Raw genomic sequence first — 17,112 nt, forward strand, 5'->3', positions numbered from 1 at the left:
GCTCTGCATAACGCTCAGTCTTGTATGTGAAAAATAAACCCAAAGAGGCCAGAATGCTAGCATTTGTCATTTGATGTCTCCCGAAGGCATTTGCCAACCACTCTATCGGTACATGCATCCCCCCTACCGTATTATTCAAAATCACAAATTGCCTCTTTTTCTATTCAAATTTTAAACAACTATAAGGTAAAGCACATCAAAGCAAAAGCTGGGAACAAAGATTACCTCTCCGAGAGGATGAGCCATTTATCTGTCACTTTTTATTTATTTATATAATTTTTTTTTACACCACAGCCTTTTAAAGTTGGAAACTCGGAATGTGGCAGATATTTGATGTGGTTTTTTTTTTCCCAACAGCAATATCAACTTAAAAAATGATTGCAGTGAGGAAAGATAGCTGAAGAACCTATTTGCTGTATAAATCTCTTTTCTGTAGGAGCTAAACTGGTCATCATGTCTTACATCAGTTTGAACAATCATCCAGGCATTGGTCAGACCCACATTGCCCTCTGTGCCAAAAAGCTGCAGGCCCTTCTTCAAATCTCTCTGGGCGTAGTGGTCAATCTGGAGGGAAAAAAGGAAGGGAAATAAACGTTCATCAACCAGACTTTTACTTTACTCACAATGTAATTTGGTAAGAGATTCATTTAGCAACCCGCTCACACAGAACAGGCAAGGTAAGAGCACCTCAACATTTACAGAACTAAGTATTTTAATACTGAAATAAAACATTTTATCCATCAACCAAAGTGAATATAGGTAGCCCCCAGGTTACGAGTCTTGGCATGTGCCGGTATGATATTCTGACGGTATGATAACCTTTAGCCAAAATATCACGGTTTAACGGTATCACGGTATTGAAATTATATTTTTAAAATGTGTTACTTTGAGATATCTGGGTTTTAAAAAAAAATCCATTGAACAGGATTTATATGCTTTAAAACATATTAGCATATTGGAACAGATGTATAATGTTAAGTTAAAACATATATATATTCTAAAAAAAAAATTTAAATAAATGCAGTCATTTAGGTGAGCCTAAACACACAGCCACAGCTCAACATTATTACCATCTAGGGGGTGTAACAGTACACAAAAATCTCGGTTCGGTACGTACCTCGGTTTTGAGGTCACGGTTCGGTTAATTTTCGGTACAGTAAGAAAACAAAACGCAAAATATAAATGTGCTAGTTGTTTATTACACACTTTTGTGCTTTCAACAATAGGAACATTAGCTTATGCAAAGCTAGAATTCTGCTCAAAAACAGAAAATACAATATTCTGAAATGTAGATATTTTGAAAAACAAAATAAAAATAAATAACTTTGGCTAAGACTTTTTCTTTAAAAAAATATCTGATGTGCAAAATTGAACAGTTGCAACACTGAACAGCTTCAAGTTTCTCATATTAACTTTATGACCACAGCCTCGAAAAGTAAGGGTTATTAGGGCTGTCAAACGATTAAAATTTTTAATTAAGTTTAAACACAGCTTAAAAATTAATCAATCGTAATTAATCGCATTTCAAACCATCTCTAATATATGCCATATTTTTCTGTAAATTATTTTTGGAATGGAAAGATAAGACACAAGAAGGATATATATATATATATATATATATATATATATATATATATATATATATATATATATATATATATATACACACACATATATATACATATTCAACATACTGTACATACTGTAAGCACTGTATTTGTTGATTATAACAATAGATCCACAAGATGGCATTAACATTAACATTCTTTCTGTTGAAGATATTCTCTGTTTCTCTGCAAAAACAAACACACAACAGAGCCTTAGAACAGTAACAAAAACAGTATTATTTATAATGTGTGCAAAGTGCGTGTAGTGTACACATAAATGTGGCCCTCTTCCCTACTCATCCTCTAGCCAGTCGCTGAGGCAAACCAACTTATTTATATTTTCTGAGAGTTGTTCCATCTATATTCTTTTTTAATTTGAATTCCCCACCCAGAGGGCCAACCTGATTTTCTTCCATGTTTACATTTAACTGTTACCCACGCTGCTCATTGCACTTCTGAGTGGCGCGACGGCCCTGGCCGTTTAATTGCTATCTTTTTTGAGACTGTCAGTCAGCTGATCGTCGTGTCCGCCAGCTGGCTACCTCCCTTCCCAACGTAACTTACTCTGATTGACGCCGGACAGGCTGACGACGTTGCCGCTGCTAATGGGCCACCTGAGGAAGGGTGCCAACTTCAAAAACTAGCCGCTGTCTGTCATGTATCCATTGTGCAGTGCTTGGTTTACATTTGCGGCAATAACGACACTTGCTTTACGGCAGCTAAGCTGATACAAGGTAGTTTGAGCTCGCATCCCCGCGTGTGTGTTGTATTGTGCCTGAGTCTTGTTAACCAAATTAACGAAAGTCATCTGACCGCTCGTCATTTTACAGTCAACACTCTGAGAGTTCGCAACTTCGCATTTGACAACATACGTGCCGCGTACCTCCTCGCCAGCTGTTTGCTCGCCATTCACTCAACTGTGCATTTGATCGCTATTTTATTACACTCCCGCTTTTTCGGTGAGGTATTTTGTGTTCATTCGTTATTGGATCGTTTTTGTTCACCTCTATAAATAAGAGCACTGCAGCAGTAGAGGTAAACTGCCGTTTTCATTTAACCCGTTTTGTTTAGTGTAGAAGCCAGGGTAGTGGCTGTCTTGTTATTTCCTTTTTACGATCAGGGTTTACTTAGTGGGTGGGGTTTAAGTGTAGTTTCATCTTGTTTGTTGTTTTGGCCTGGGCTTACGCTGAAGCCAGCTTCTTCCACATTTTGTATATTTAGTTCATTGCGAGTTTGACTTGTGTGAATAAATTTGTGTCCACTTGCAACTTGTGTGCGTGGCTCGTTTTATATTATGCCCTTAGCGAGCCGTCCGTGGGACGTAACAGTAGGATTATGGGATGCACGAGCGGGCATTCCGCGCTTGCGTTAAATGCATCAAATATTTTAACGTGATTAATAAAAAAAATTAATTACCGCCCGTTAACGCGCTAAATTTGACAGCACTTTACATTACGTCAGAAACTCGTTCGGTACGCCTCCGTTCCGAACCGAGCACCACGTACCAAAACGGTTCAATACAAATACATGTACCGTTACACACTTATTACCATCATGACAAAAATAGTTGAATTATTTTCCATATAAAGTACGTGTGTATGCCTCGTATCATGTTTACATTATACACACACTTTTTCTCAACACAGTTGCCAGAGAGAAAAAAAACACGTTTTACCAGCGCTAGACACACTAAACATGCTGAAGTTAACTCTTGTAACTGGTGGGAAACGCTCATGACAGTGTTTACTAACCTTTAATTTTATATATATAAATGCGAAATTATATTGGAGGTAAGCCTGTCGCAATATGCAATAATTCCATTTATCACACGGTAAATAAAAATGAAGGCGATAATTTTTCCGCTGCGATTTATCGCCTCGCGTGCCTCTGCGTGCGCGCGTGCGGTTGACGTGCAGTTAAAAGTTTGAATTCCTTGTTACCAACTACGCAAAATGCATTTTAGTTCTGTTTTTAGTTTAGTGCAGGTGGAGAAAAAAAAGAAAAGGTGACGCTTACCATTGAAATGAAGATATGAATGATAGCAAAATATAAGTATGGTGTGTGCATCCATGAGCTGGGTCTCGGCCGGCGGTCCCCCTCCGTTCGCCAGTCTTTATAAGTTAAGGTGACAGTTCTTATTGTGGTAACATCGTCAAAGAAATCGCCAGCTTCGTCAGGTTTCGAATCATTTATTCCATCAACTCGTCGAGTGTCCACTGCTGTTGACGCCAGGATCGAAACAGAAAGTAAAAAGCGCTCTCCTCCTGCTCACCGTCAGCCCCGCGGTGCGTTCAGGTGCAGCAAAAAAAGTCCGCCACATTAGAACCCGATTCGTTATATTATTACAGGTCCTGTACTGTATTATTATTACCGTATTTTTATTGCTATTATTATATTATTGTTATTCCAATTTTTATTCATATTTTATTTGTTTTGCTCGTTGTAATTCCTATTTGTAATAGTAACACCAGTATTTATTAAGGATGTAGTGTGGGTTTTTGGGCTGTGGAACGAATTATTGGAATTATAATGTATTCTTATGGGGAAATCCTGCTTGACATACGGCCATTTCGACTTACAAACAAGCTCCTGGAACGAATTAACTTCGTATGTTGAGGTACCACTGTATTACACATGGAACGCCATAGCAGAAGCTATGAGGGGAAACGTTTTCATTTGCCTAGATGCTTAAATTATTAAGTGGAATTGTCTTTTTCTTGAAAAACACATTTTATTTCTTCTGTGTTTCTGTGCAGTATTAATATTGTTGTCTTTTACTTAAAAGAGGCATGGTCTATTGTTTTTAGTTGTGATTTCCTAAAAAGTATTTTTGAATTTAAGAGTAAACACTTATTGCGTTTAAATGGGTGTACATGATCTATTAATAAACAGTGTTATCGTATTTTTTATTTTTTTTTAAGTGGGTGGGGTGCAATAATATCGCATATCGCAGTAATTTATGAAATAAATTATCGCACACTAAAATCTGTTATCGCGACAGGCCTAATTGGAGGTACTGCCTCCTCGGCGGCCACTCTCCGCAAACATGTTTTACATATCGGTTGGCCCTCCTCCTCTAAGCCGCGGCCATGTGTAACTTTTCTGCAGCAGAAGTATTCCCATACCAGTGATTTTGTTTTCTTCGATGGGGGAAAAAGTTAAGGAGTTTCACCTCCTCCAGTCATCATGTAGCAAAGCTGACTCACTGACATTGAGCAACAACTGCAGCTGCAATGGAAGGGTTTCTCCATGCATCGTTGGGACATAAAAAATACCTTAGGGACGGTATAAAGGAAAATTTTTGCGGTTTTGAAACCTTGACGTTTTCATACCACGGTATACATTGAAACTGGTAATTGGTTTATGTCTAGTTACGACATACCCGACTTACATGATTTTAACTTTATGACGTGTGTCTAGGCCGATGTTTTAACTCGCGTAACAGTAACTCTTCCGCCACCTCTCAGCATTGATGGTAAGTACAGTATATAAATGTTTTTATTTTCTATTTTAATTTTGTTATATATTAGGTTGAATTTTTCTAAATGGTTGATCTCTATAGTAATTTCTAAGCGTATCTGGTATTCATTATGCTACAGTGTCTGTTCGGTCAGCTTTTCTTTGTTGCACTCGGACTTGTTTGACGTCACGCCAGCGCTATTTTCTGTTAGTCTCAAGCGTTGCTTTCACGTTGGGAAGCGGGGGTGAATGCCAGTTGACATTTCAAGATGGCAGAGAAACAGTCTACCGTGGTACCTCTACATACGAAGTTAATTCATTCCAGGACTTTGTAAGTCAAAATGGTCGTGCGTCAAGTAGGATTTTCCACAGCCTGAAAACCTACACTAAATCCTTAATAAATGGTACCATTACAGACGGCAAATACATAAAGCAAAACAAGTAAATTATAAATAAAAACCAGAATAATAATATATTAATAATAATATTTCCTGGAATAATGTAACGAATTGGTGTCACGTTCTGCTCCTGGTCAGATTTTGTGTTGTTGCAGAGCCGTGCCGAGCTGTGGGGGCGTTCCCGACGTCGCACCTGCAGCTCATCAACAACAGTATAAAGACGCAGGCGATCCACTGGAAGGACGCCGAGATATTTTCCTTGCTGGTCGCCATTCGCCATCCTTGTCATTTGAGTAGCTTGTTATTTTTTGTAATTACGCCTCTGCCGTGGGTTTTTGGTCGCCTGTCGCTTTAGTTTTGTATGCCTCTACCTTGTGCAGGTACGTGAGTGTATTTAAGTTGTTTTATTGGCTCTCTGCCTACTACCTTGGTTTACCTTCGCGTTTGTATACTGATCCCCGTCGACCTCCTGTCACGGACCCGTTTTGTTATTTCCCCTTTTTACCGCGATCGCGTGTGTTTTGGTTTGTATTTAATAAACCCTTGTACGATTCCCTCAGTCGTTGGTTGTCTGTTGTGAGTCCAACCTTGTTTTCGCGTTCGCAAATCCTGACAATTGGGTCCAAATGTGGCGGATGTGTTTTGCTTGCTGTACCTGAAAGCACCGCGTGGCTAACGTGAAAGTGAGATAGAGACTGCAGTAGAGATTTTACTTTCTATTTTCATGTCCTGTTGTTGATGGTGTCAAATGTGGTGGACAGTAGGTGTGTGGTGTTGCACAAGTTCTGAAATAAATGATTAAAAACCTGACAAAGCTGGCGATTTCTTTGGCGATGTTACCACAAAAATAGTCAGCTTAATTTAAAAAGACTGGCGAACGGAGGTCAGGGGAGGACCATCAAGACGGCCGTATTGTCGAACCAGTTTCCGGACGCGCACACAACGCTCATATTTTTCTATCATTTCCATCTTAATTTCAATGGTAAGCATCACATTTTTTTTACTACCTGCACTAACATTCTTGGAACCCATGTTGATTTTTCTCACAAAAAAATCCTCCACGCATCCGTCTTGCGGGAAAACCAAAAAACTGCAGCTCTGTCATATATCGTTGTATTTCCAGCATGTCGTAGGATGGAGAAAAAAATGGCGAGTCAAATTTTACGTCGGATGTCGAAAAGATCGTGTGGCGAAGCAATCGTATGTCGAGGTAGCGCTGTATGTTGGTTTTTTTTATTGCATTTTATTAATATGATGGGTGAAACATGTTTTAGATATTTGGGTATTTAGGGGTACTTAAAGGTTACTTCCGATTTACGCGGAAATTCGGATTACGTCGCCAGTGTAGGAACAGAACTCGTTCGTAACCTGGGGACTACCTGTACTTGAAAGTGTAGATAAAGTGCTTACTGCACTGTATGAACACTTTAAGTATTTCTTTCATCTTTACAGCTGTAATTATAGTTAACTCATTGACTACCAAAGACGTATAAACAATGTTCTTTTGCATGCTCAACTGCTCATCACTAAAGAATGAAAAAGAGTAGAAACAAACTTTTTTTTTTTATGATGAAAAATGAGAATTGAATCTTTGTTTTGTAAGTTCTGTGTTCAAGTAGCCACCGAACACAATTAACACAATATTCTGTGGTGCTTGAGTGAAGGGGATGTCTTGTGACATGGCATTTGGTAGTGAATGAGTTAAAAAGTGCATTTATGACATTTTATTAGCGCATTTTTAACTACTCCTTTTAAAACAAATTTTAAATCACATATATTACACCCAACTTTTTGACACAATGATATTTAAAGAATAATAAAATGTTGCAACAACCCTAAAGTCTGTGAGCATACTGGAGTTATAGTGACATACGGTAACTATGTTGTAAACGGTACGTGTAAAAATGTAATTTACCAATGTGGCAAGTGCCAGAAATGCTTTAAAAGATGACCTTCAAAAAGGTTTTTGCCAGTAGTTATTAATAGTTGTTTATCCGACAATTTTGACCTGTATTCAAAGTTTAAATACAGCAGAACGTTTTTGTTGCTACGGTAACAATCTATGCCTGAGATCACTGATTTACATGACAAAGTGAATATAACATATGAGAAAGGTGACGTAAAACAGTGTAAATAAAATTTCAGAATGTAAGATGATTGACAAAAAAAAGCACGTGCGTAGTGTTGCACTTCAGAAATACTGCAAAAATTCTTGGAAATTGTTTTTTGTCCCTGCATTTCAGATTTTAATGTGGGTGGCTGGGAAGGTCTTTCGAATGCATTCAATTCTAATCAGAAAAAGTGAATGACAAGTCATTCATTTTGTTTACATGGCCATGTAGTTGTAATAAAATACCTTTCATCACTTACAAATTTGTCAGTGCTAGGAGAGGAGAAAAATCTACATTAAAAGAAGCCTTGCAATCATCATATATTGACTAAAATTAAGAACTACAGTGTCGAGCAAACTTCAGTTAACTTACATACTACTTGCCATTTATTTTACAAATTATACTGAAAGAACAAAACCTGTTCAAATCTGACATATATACTGTAGTTGATTCAACCACATTCATGAGAGATAAACTGTTACTTTTGTAGATTCAAAATGTGCTAAACACATGTACGCTTCATGATCTACAGTGAGGAAAATAAGCATTTGAACACCCTGTGATTTTGCAAGTTCTCCCACTTAGAAATGATGGGCAGGTTTGAAATGTTCATGGTATGTGCTTGTCCACTGTGAGAGACAATCTAAAGAAAAACAAATCCAGAAATCAAGTGTATGATTTTTTAAACAATTTATTTGTATTATACTGCTTCAAATAAGTATTTGAACACCTGCCTATTAGCTAGAATTGTGAGCCTCAAAGACCTGTTAGTCACTTTTAATAAGGTCCAACGAATAAGTGCAGTGGAGGTAGACTTTTTAGGTCTGACTTTTTTACCTGTTTGAGGCGGTTAGCTGCATATAAATACCTGTCCACTAGAGGTGTGCAAAATTTCCGATTCTTAGATTATTCGCGATTCGGCTGTGGAAGATTTGAGAACGATTCACAAACATCCAAATTCCGATTATTGAAATATGCGAAGTAAAGCGGAAGTACACAACACTCAGTGCGCCGCACGGTCTTCGGGACGGAACGGAGCGAGAGTAGCTAAACATCATGCTTCCCATTACCCGGCCCCTCGGGTAATGCCAATGCTCAACTCACGGCTCTAGCTCATCTCATGCAACGAGATAAAAAAACACAACAACATACCTGACTGCTGGCGAAAAGCTGCTACAAGTACATCCATATGTTACGGTGGATATCATTTATATAGGACTAGATGCAAATAGATTTGGTAGTGTTAGCAGCACATCTACAAAAAGCTCGATGCGGGCGTTATAAACGGCCGCCATCTTAAAGCAGTACACTTCCCTGCAAGGCTGTTGTAGCGAGCCTTCCAAGCAAACCTAATTAACTTTTTATCTAAAATACTCCTAAATCGGTAAAATATTGACTTGAATCTATCTTTAAAATAGTTTTAAAACTTTCACATGTCGAAAGTAGACAAAAGGGAAATTATGGTATAACGGGAGCAATTTTAACAAATTTAACGGTTGATTCACAACATTAAATTAATTGAATGTAGTTTAAAGCTGCTGATACAGAATGTTGACTGGAGTTTTTTATTTAATGTTATTTTTGTATATTTGTTTACTGCTATATGTTAACTTGATACTGAAATAGTAGTGTGGTTTAGCCTGAGAGTATTTTTGAACAATTTTGGAACTAATGTACAAAACATTTAAAAAAAAAAAAAAAAAAAAAAAAAAAAGGAGGGGGGTGCATCAATAATCGTTTTATAATCGAATCGGAGCCTCTGAATCGTAATCGTAATCGAATCGTTAGGTGTCCAGAGATTCCCAGCTCTACTGTCCACCCCATACAATCAGGAAGACTGTAATTACTAACATGTTCAAGACCAAAGAGCTGTCCAAAGACACCAAGACAGAATGGTAGACCTCTACAAGGCTGGAAAAGGTTATGGGGCAAGATCCACTGTTGGAGCAATTACCGTAGTAGAAAATGGAAGAAGCCAAACATGACTGTCACTACATCTCCCTCGTACTGGGGCTCCATACAAGAGCTACTTCGTAGGGTCTCAATGATCCTAAGAATGGTCTGGAATCAGCCAAGAACTACACAGAAAGAGCTGGTCAATGACCCGAAAGGAGCTGGGACCACCATTTCCAAGGTTACTCTTGGTAATACACTAAGACATAATTTTTAAAAATCATGCATGGAATGGAAGGTTCCCCTGCTTAAACCAGCACATGTCCTGGCCAATTTTAAGTTTGCCAATGACCATTTGAATGATCCAGAGGAGTCATGGGAGATCAAAATGGAACTTGTGTGTTTGGAGGAAAAAGAATGATGAGTACCATCCTAAGAACACCATCCCTACTGTGCATCATGGGGGTGTTTTTCTGCACATGGGACTGGATGACTGCACTGTATTAAGTAGAAGATGACTAGGGCCATGTATTGTGAGATTTTGAGGAATAACCTCCTGCCCTCAGTTAGAGCATTGAAAATGGGTCGTGACGGCGTCTTCCAACATGACAATGGCCTGAAGACAGTCAGAATTACCAAGGAGTGGCTTCATAAAAAGCATATCAAGGTTCTGGAGGTGCCAAGCCAGTGTTCAGACCCAAACGCAATAGAAAATCCTTGGAGGAAGCTCAAACTCTGTGTTTCTCAGTGACAGCCCAGAAACCTGATTGATCTAGAGAAGATCTGTGTAGGGCAGTGGTGCAAAAACCCCTGCTGCTGTTTGTGGAAACCTGGTGAAAAGTTGCAGGAAACGTTTGACCTCTGTAATTGTAAACAAAGGCTACTGTACCAATATTTACATTGATTTTCTCAAGTGTTCAAATACTTATTTGCAATAATGCGTGTAATAAAAAATAAATTGTAAAAAAAAAAAAAAAAAAAAAAAAAAAATCATTTCTAAGTGGGAGAACTTGCAAAATCGCAGGCTGTTCAAACACTTACTTTCCTCACTGTATATATTTTTTAATTCAACACATAATAGCCTCCTAGGTACTCAGCCCATAACAACCATCTTCTGGAGCAGTGTGTTGTCATGAGAACTAATTTTGACTGCATTAAGAAATTAAAATATGACTGACTGCAGCTTCTTTGGCACTTGTGTTTTGAAACATAAAAAAGGAAGTACTTTCTTTGTTGCTGTAATTCCTGAGATATGTAAGTAAAATCAAGGTAGTGCAGCAACATGGTAATACTCTTTGAGAGTTTAAAGGCGTCATACGTAGGTTTGGTGGCCAAAAATGTTACAGCAGCCAGGATCCAGATAAGGTTTTTGCATTTAAGAATCAAGCTGTGTTATCATTCTATTGGTGCGATACGATAAAAACGACAGCGGATAACAAACTATACACTAACGTTAGCAATAATCATGTGAACATACAGCATGTGTAGTTGTTAGAATTATTGTGCATACAGTTAACATTTATGCTTTCCTTATTATTCAGTAGTTAGTCACCAGATAGGATAACTTCTGTCGAGTAGGCCTTTCCTTTGTACTGGGCCATGGGCCCCCATGTACTCTATGTATTCTATTATGTGTTCTATGCTGCTTTCCTGCCCCTCCCATCCTATTGTTTGCCCTTGAATAAAGAGGGTTGCTGTCATAGCAACTGGGGGAGCAGCTACCAACCTCCACAAAAGCTACATCAACTTTCTGCGTGTTCTTTTTAGCCAAGCTAGGTGTGGCATGGCTCAGTGGTAGAGTAGTTGTCCCCCAACCCAGAGGTTGTGGGTTCGATTCTGTGCCCTGATGAACTCGTCTAAGTGTCCTTGAGCAAGATACTGAACCCCCACATTGCTCCTGGTGCTGCGTCACCAGTAGGTAGATGATGATGTAGTGTAAAGCGCTTTGAGCACCTTAAGGTGGAAAAGCGCTATACAAGTATAACACCATAACACCATATAAACCTAGCTTCAAATCTAACAGTAGTCTACGGCCTATGCCTATTACATACCAAAATTGAAATGAAAACACGCTGCAGCCTCAAACATAATAGTTTCATATTAAACCGGGGTTAAATTGGTGCACAAAAAAAAAAAAAAAAAAAAAACATATATATATATATATATATATATATATATATATATATACAGTGCCTTGCAAAAGTATTCGGCCCCCTTGAACTTTGCAACCTTTCGCCACATTTCAGGCTTCAAACATAAAGATATAACATTTTAATTTTTTGTCAAGAATCAACAACAAGTAGGACACAATCGTGAAGTGGAACAAAATTTATTGGATAATTTAAACTTTTTTAACAAATAAAAAACTGAAAAGTGGGGCGTGCAATATTATTCGGCCCCCTTGCGTTAATACTTTGTAGCACCACCTTTTGCTCCAATTACAGCTGCAAGTCGCTTGGGGTATGTTTCTATCAGTTTTGCACATCGAGAGACTGACATTCTTGCCCATTCTTCCTTGCAAAACAGCTGGAGCTCAGTGAGGTTGGATGGAGAGTGTTTGTGAACAGCAGTCTTCAGCTCTTTCCACAGATTCTCGATTGGATTCAGGTCTGGACTTTGACTTGGCCATTCTAACACCTGGATACGTTTATTTTTGAACCATTCCATTGTAGATTTGGCTTTATGTTTTGGATCATTGTCCTGTTGGAAGATAAATCTCCGTCCCAGTCTGAGGTCTTGTGCAGATACCAACAGGTTTTCTTCCAGAATGTTCCTGTATTTGGCTGCATCCATCTTCCCGTCAATTTTAACCATCTTCCCTGTCCCTGCTGAAGAAAAGCAGGCCCAAACCATGATGCTGCCACCACCATGTTTGACAGTGGGGATGGTGTGTTCAGGGTGATGAGCTGTGTTGCTTTTACGCCAAACTTATCGTTTTGCATTGTGGCCAAAAAGTTCCATTTTGGTTTCATCCGACCAGAGCACCTTCTTCCACATGTTTGGTGTGTCTCCCAGGTGGCTTGTGGCAAACTTTAAACGAGACTTTTTATGGATATCTTTGAGGAATGGCTTTCTTCTTGCCACTCTTCCATAAAGGCCAGATTTGTGCAGTGTACGACTGATTGTTGTCCTATGGACAGACTCTCCCACCTCAGCTGTAGATCTCTGCAGTTCATCCAGAGTGATCATGGGCCTCTTGGCTGCATCTCTGATCAGTTTTCTCCTTGTTTGAGAAGAAAGTTTGGAAGGATGGCCGGGTCTTGGTAGATTTGCAGTGGTCTGATGCTCCTTCCATTTCAATATGATGGCTTGCACAGTGCTCCTTGAGATGTTTAAAGCTTGGGAAATCTTTTTGTATCCAAATCCGGCTTTAAACTTCTCCACAACAGTATCTCAGACCTGCCTGGTGTGTTCCTTGGTTTTCATAATGCTCTCTGCACTTTAAACAGAACCCTGAGACTATCACAGTGCAGGTGCATTTATATGGAGACTTGATTACACACAGGTGGATTCTATTTATCATCGGTCATTTAGGACAACATTGGATCATTCAGAGATCCTCACTGAACTTCTGGAGTGAGTTTGCTGCACTGAAAGTAAAGGGGCCGAATAATATTGCACACCCCACTTTTCAGTTTTTTATTTGTTAAAAAAGTTTAAATTATCTAATAAATGTTGTTCCACTTCACGATTGTGTCCCACTTGTTGTTGATTCTTGACAAAAAAATTAAATTTCATATCTTTATGTTTGAAGCCTGAAATGTGGCGAAAGGTTGCAAGGTTCAAGGGGGCCGAATACTTTTGCAAGGCACTGTATATATAAAAATTTTTAGACAGGTACCTTAACACAAAGATAAACAACAATCTGCCTTGAAGCCCTTGTATTTTCGCTATGAAGTTGCAAAATTTCGCAAAACCTATACTACCAAACCTATACCCTTTGCAAATCGTATGAGTTAAAACTTGTCCCATTGGACGTTGGACTAGAGTTGAGATCCACCCCAATCTAGTCGCCAGCCGATCACAAGGCAAGTATAAACAAACAAATATTCACACTCATACTAAGGACAATTAGCATCCTCCGTTCCCCTGACATGCATATTATTATAATGTGGGAGGAAGCTGGAGTACTTAAAGAAAACCCATGCAAGCATGGGCAGAACGTACAAACATGAAAAGTAAATTATAGGTTAAAATAATGTACGTAATTTGCGTTCAAACTATATTCAAAATGGTGTTTGAATGAGTGAGTCTTAATAGTGCAAAATTCTATTAAAATAATAATAATAAAATAATAGTAATTCAAGTGAGAAGATGCATAAGCATAAAAATCCCAAGTAGAAGCAACAGATCGAATACAATGTGCCAACAATGAAATGCAATGACCTTACCACAACAATGTTTATTAGACTAATCATTCACGTGTGCACTGGTTTGAAGCTTGAAATCTTCTGTTAACATAGGCCATCTCACCCTCTTACTAATATGAGGATTCTTGTGTTACGATGTTTGTTTACCTGTTTTAATCTCCAGCAGATTTCAATCAATAAAAACGGACGTGATGAACATAATTCTGACACACACACACACACACACACACACGCACTCACGCACACAGGAATCTGGGTCATCCTGTTTTGTAAAACCTTCTCACCTGGCAAAACAACTTCAGAAAGAGTGGATAGATTTTCAAGTATTTCGTCAGGCTAGTCAATATCATAAAGGCCTAGAGACATTCAGGAGTTGCCGCAGGTGCAGCCCCTCCGCTTTGACTGTCATCACTCATTTTCTGGCCTGGATTGAAATTATTCAAATGTGGGTGGGCAGTAAGTAACCCGAATTAAGAATGAGAATAAAACAACCGGGTTTCAAACATTATCTGTGAATGATATTGACCGTGGACTCAACACAATACACTTAGAAGATTTTATTAAAAATGCAAAAATTAGCTATTGTGCAAAACATTAATAAAACATTATTTGGCTCGCAGGCTCGGAAAGAAGGAGTTGAAAGAGAATCCTGAATGAAAAGATGAAGCCAAATGTAATGTGTTGCAACCATCAAGAGCAGTTGTTCTGGTTTCCAAATAGAGGCCAGCTAAATGCTGTTTCCTGACATCACAACAGCAGCATGCGAGCCATCTTTGCACTGATGCAAGAAATCTAGCTCAGGCATCTGTTACATGAGATACAAATAGACGGGGAAAGCCTTAAGTCCTATCAAGTTGTGCAAATGACAAAAAAAAAAAAAAAAAACTACTAAAATGGGTCATTAGTCACGAGTGACTACTGTGTAAGTCAGGCATGCAAGCAAAAGCCAGTTTTACTTTTAGCTCTGTATTGACGTTGTTCCCCGAGACTTCATTCGCCTTTTAACTAAACCAGACGAGTCCAAGATGGCGCATCAATTATTCACATGGCAAGACTACAAGCTGGGATGAGATGTATACGGCGAGGCGGGGAGAGTCACAAAGATGGGACTTGAAGAAAGTGATAGATAGGATAGAAAGTTGGCGCAGTGAACCACACACAGTAAAAGGGGACGAGGCAAAATGAAAATATTTATTATGCAGCAAGATGAAGTGAGGATGTCTACGGTGGCAGAGAAGTACAAACAAACACATGTTGGGAGAAAATTCTACAAATAACTATCATCTCAAAACATCAAATTGCTGAAGAGAACAATTTGAGTAAAAACAAATGCAGGTGATTTTGAAAAGAAATCTACAAATCAGATAGTGACAGATCTTTTTTTTTTTTCCAGGAACAAATAACGTATTTTACAATGAGATATTTTCAAACAACACATCTCAAACAACAATAAAAACTGATTTATTAACATTTATCGATGTATAGAGAAACTGTAAATCTAATGGCTGTGATACAATGGAAACAACCATCTTTTAAACTTCATTGAAGTAATACATTTATATTGAAATGATCTTAAAGTGCGTATGACACCAAAAAGCATGTTTATTTCATATTTCACATGGTGTTTTATGATCCTGAATGAAATGGACCCCTTGGATGTGTGTGGAAACGATCGTTTTATACATTCAATTTTAGAATCCCGCTCCACGAAAATGAGTGACTTCCGGCTTCAGTCTCAGTCTCGGGTTTAAGACGAATGCGAATGTGATGTCACAAGGGTCAGCATCTCACAATACAGCATTGCTTTATTAGCATGCAGATGGACTGCGGATTTAGCTGATTTTGCGGATTAATTCGTTTATTTTTTGCATCACGCCAAACGGCTGCAGGCTTTTGTAGCTGCACCAGGGAGAGGCGTGAGAGCCTTTTGGGTTTCAGAAAGTTTCTGTTCATCCCCAGATCAGCCAAGACAAGTGCGCGACAACTGCGGGACCATTGGACTTACGAGAACATGAGTAAACATCGTGTTTTGTATTATGTCAAATACTGGGATCATGGCACACGTTTTAATATGGAGGTGGCTTGCATTTTGTGACTGACAATGCTCCTTGTCCACCGGGAATGCCACTTGGCCGACGACCAGCGTCTTGTCGCACACACCCTTGCCAGGAGAGCGCTGTACTCGGCTTATTGCCCTCTTCGTGTGCCCGCTGTTCTGCCAAATTTTCAACTCAATCAGAAATTGCAACTTGTCTCAAAAATGGCCGCGATTACAAAGTAAACACTTCAAACTTTCTTTAAATAAAGGACTATTTACTTACAATTTATCATGGACTGACATGTAGAAAAGTTCTCCTCACACACATCCTGCTATGTTAGCTGCACAACAACTGCAGCCGCTCTCGTATGACTCTCTCATTGTTTACGTCTTCGCTGTGTAGTAAAGTATTTTACGCCATATTCGTGTTGACCATGTGGCAGCTACGCGCTCCTCCGACGTCGGCCGGTTTGTCCGGCGGTCATTGTACAGCTGCTTCCCAGCAAACAAGCCCTCTGCCCGCAGCAGGGGAACGACGAGCTCTGACTTGCTCGCCGCTGGGCGGGTTGCCGATCGGGGACGATAACTGACAACTCCGCTGCCATGTGAAATGATCCGGGCTAGTTTTGTGTGATTTATCGCTTCGAAGATTTTGAAGAATCACTCGGTGTGGGTTAGCATGTCGGCTAGCTGTTACGCCTCTTGTTTACATTCTCCGAAGTCGGGGCAGGGAAATGACAAAAGCCGGATTAACTGCGATGGCATAAAATATCGTTCCGGAGGTGCAACAGTGAAGTTGAAGACGACAGTTTTGACCATTATGGAGTAATTTTGCAATGTCGTACTGAATAAATGCCTTTTTATTATTTCATATTCCATTAAGCACAATACTTTTATTTCTCATGACAATGCCATTTAACTAGCAATTGGGGAAAAATACTTAGATACAAAGAATATCCTGTAAAAATATTGGAGTAGAGAGACTGAAACAATGACATTTTGCGGCTTTTTTCGTCGTATTTTCCTCGTTCTGAATAATTCCCCCTGTCTCAATGGGTTGAATTATAAATGAGATGACACCATGACCCTGCTGACGTCATCCTCCTGTTGGGGACGCTAGAGCCCTATAATGGTAGGCGTGGCTAAACGACGGCTTAAAAGACTAATTTCTTGTCATCTGCGCTTTGCCAAATTGTTGTATATAGTCAAACCGTCTCAAAATATGATTGTAATTCA

The 17,112-nt window shown here is 39.0% G+C and overlaps 1 protein-coding gene across 4 annotated transcripts in view; it reads right to left on the bottom strand.

Moving 5' to 3' along the window:
• tspan4a (tetraspanin 4a) overlaps positions 1 to 17,112 on the bottom strand; it is a 263,024-nt gene that overhangs the window by 32,874 nt on the left and 213,038 nt on the right. For all 4 annotated transcript variants that reach the window (XM_057833765.1, XM_057833774.1, XM_057833780.1 and 1 more), the window contains one exon: positions 463 to 564. In XM_057833765.1, the coding sequence (XP_057689748.1) occupies positions 463 to 564 (102 nt within the window). The remainder of the gene's footprint in view (positions 1 to 462; positions 565 to 17,112) is intronic.

The sequence above is a fragment of the Corythoichthys intestinalis genome, chromosome 1, assembly GCF_030265065.1.
Source record: "Corythoichthys intestinalis isolate RoL2023-P3 chromosome 1, ASM3026506v1, whole genome shotgun sequence".
In the NCBI taxonomy this organism is placed as follows: Eukaryota; Metazoa; Chordata; class Actinopteri; order Syngnathiformes; family Syngnathidae; genus Corythoichthys; species Corythoichthys intestinalis.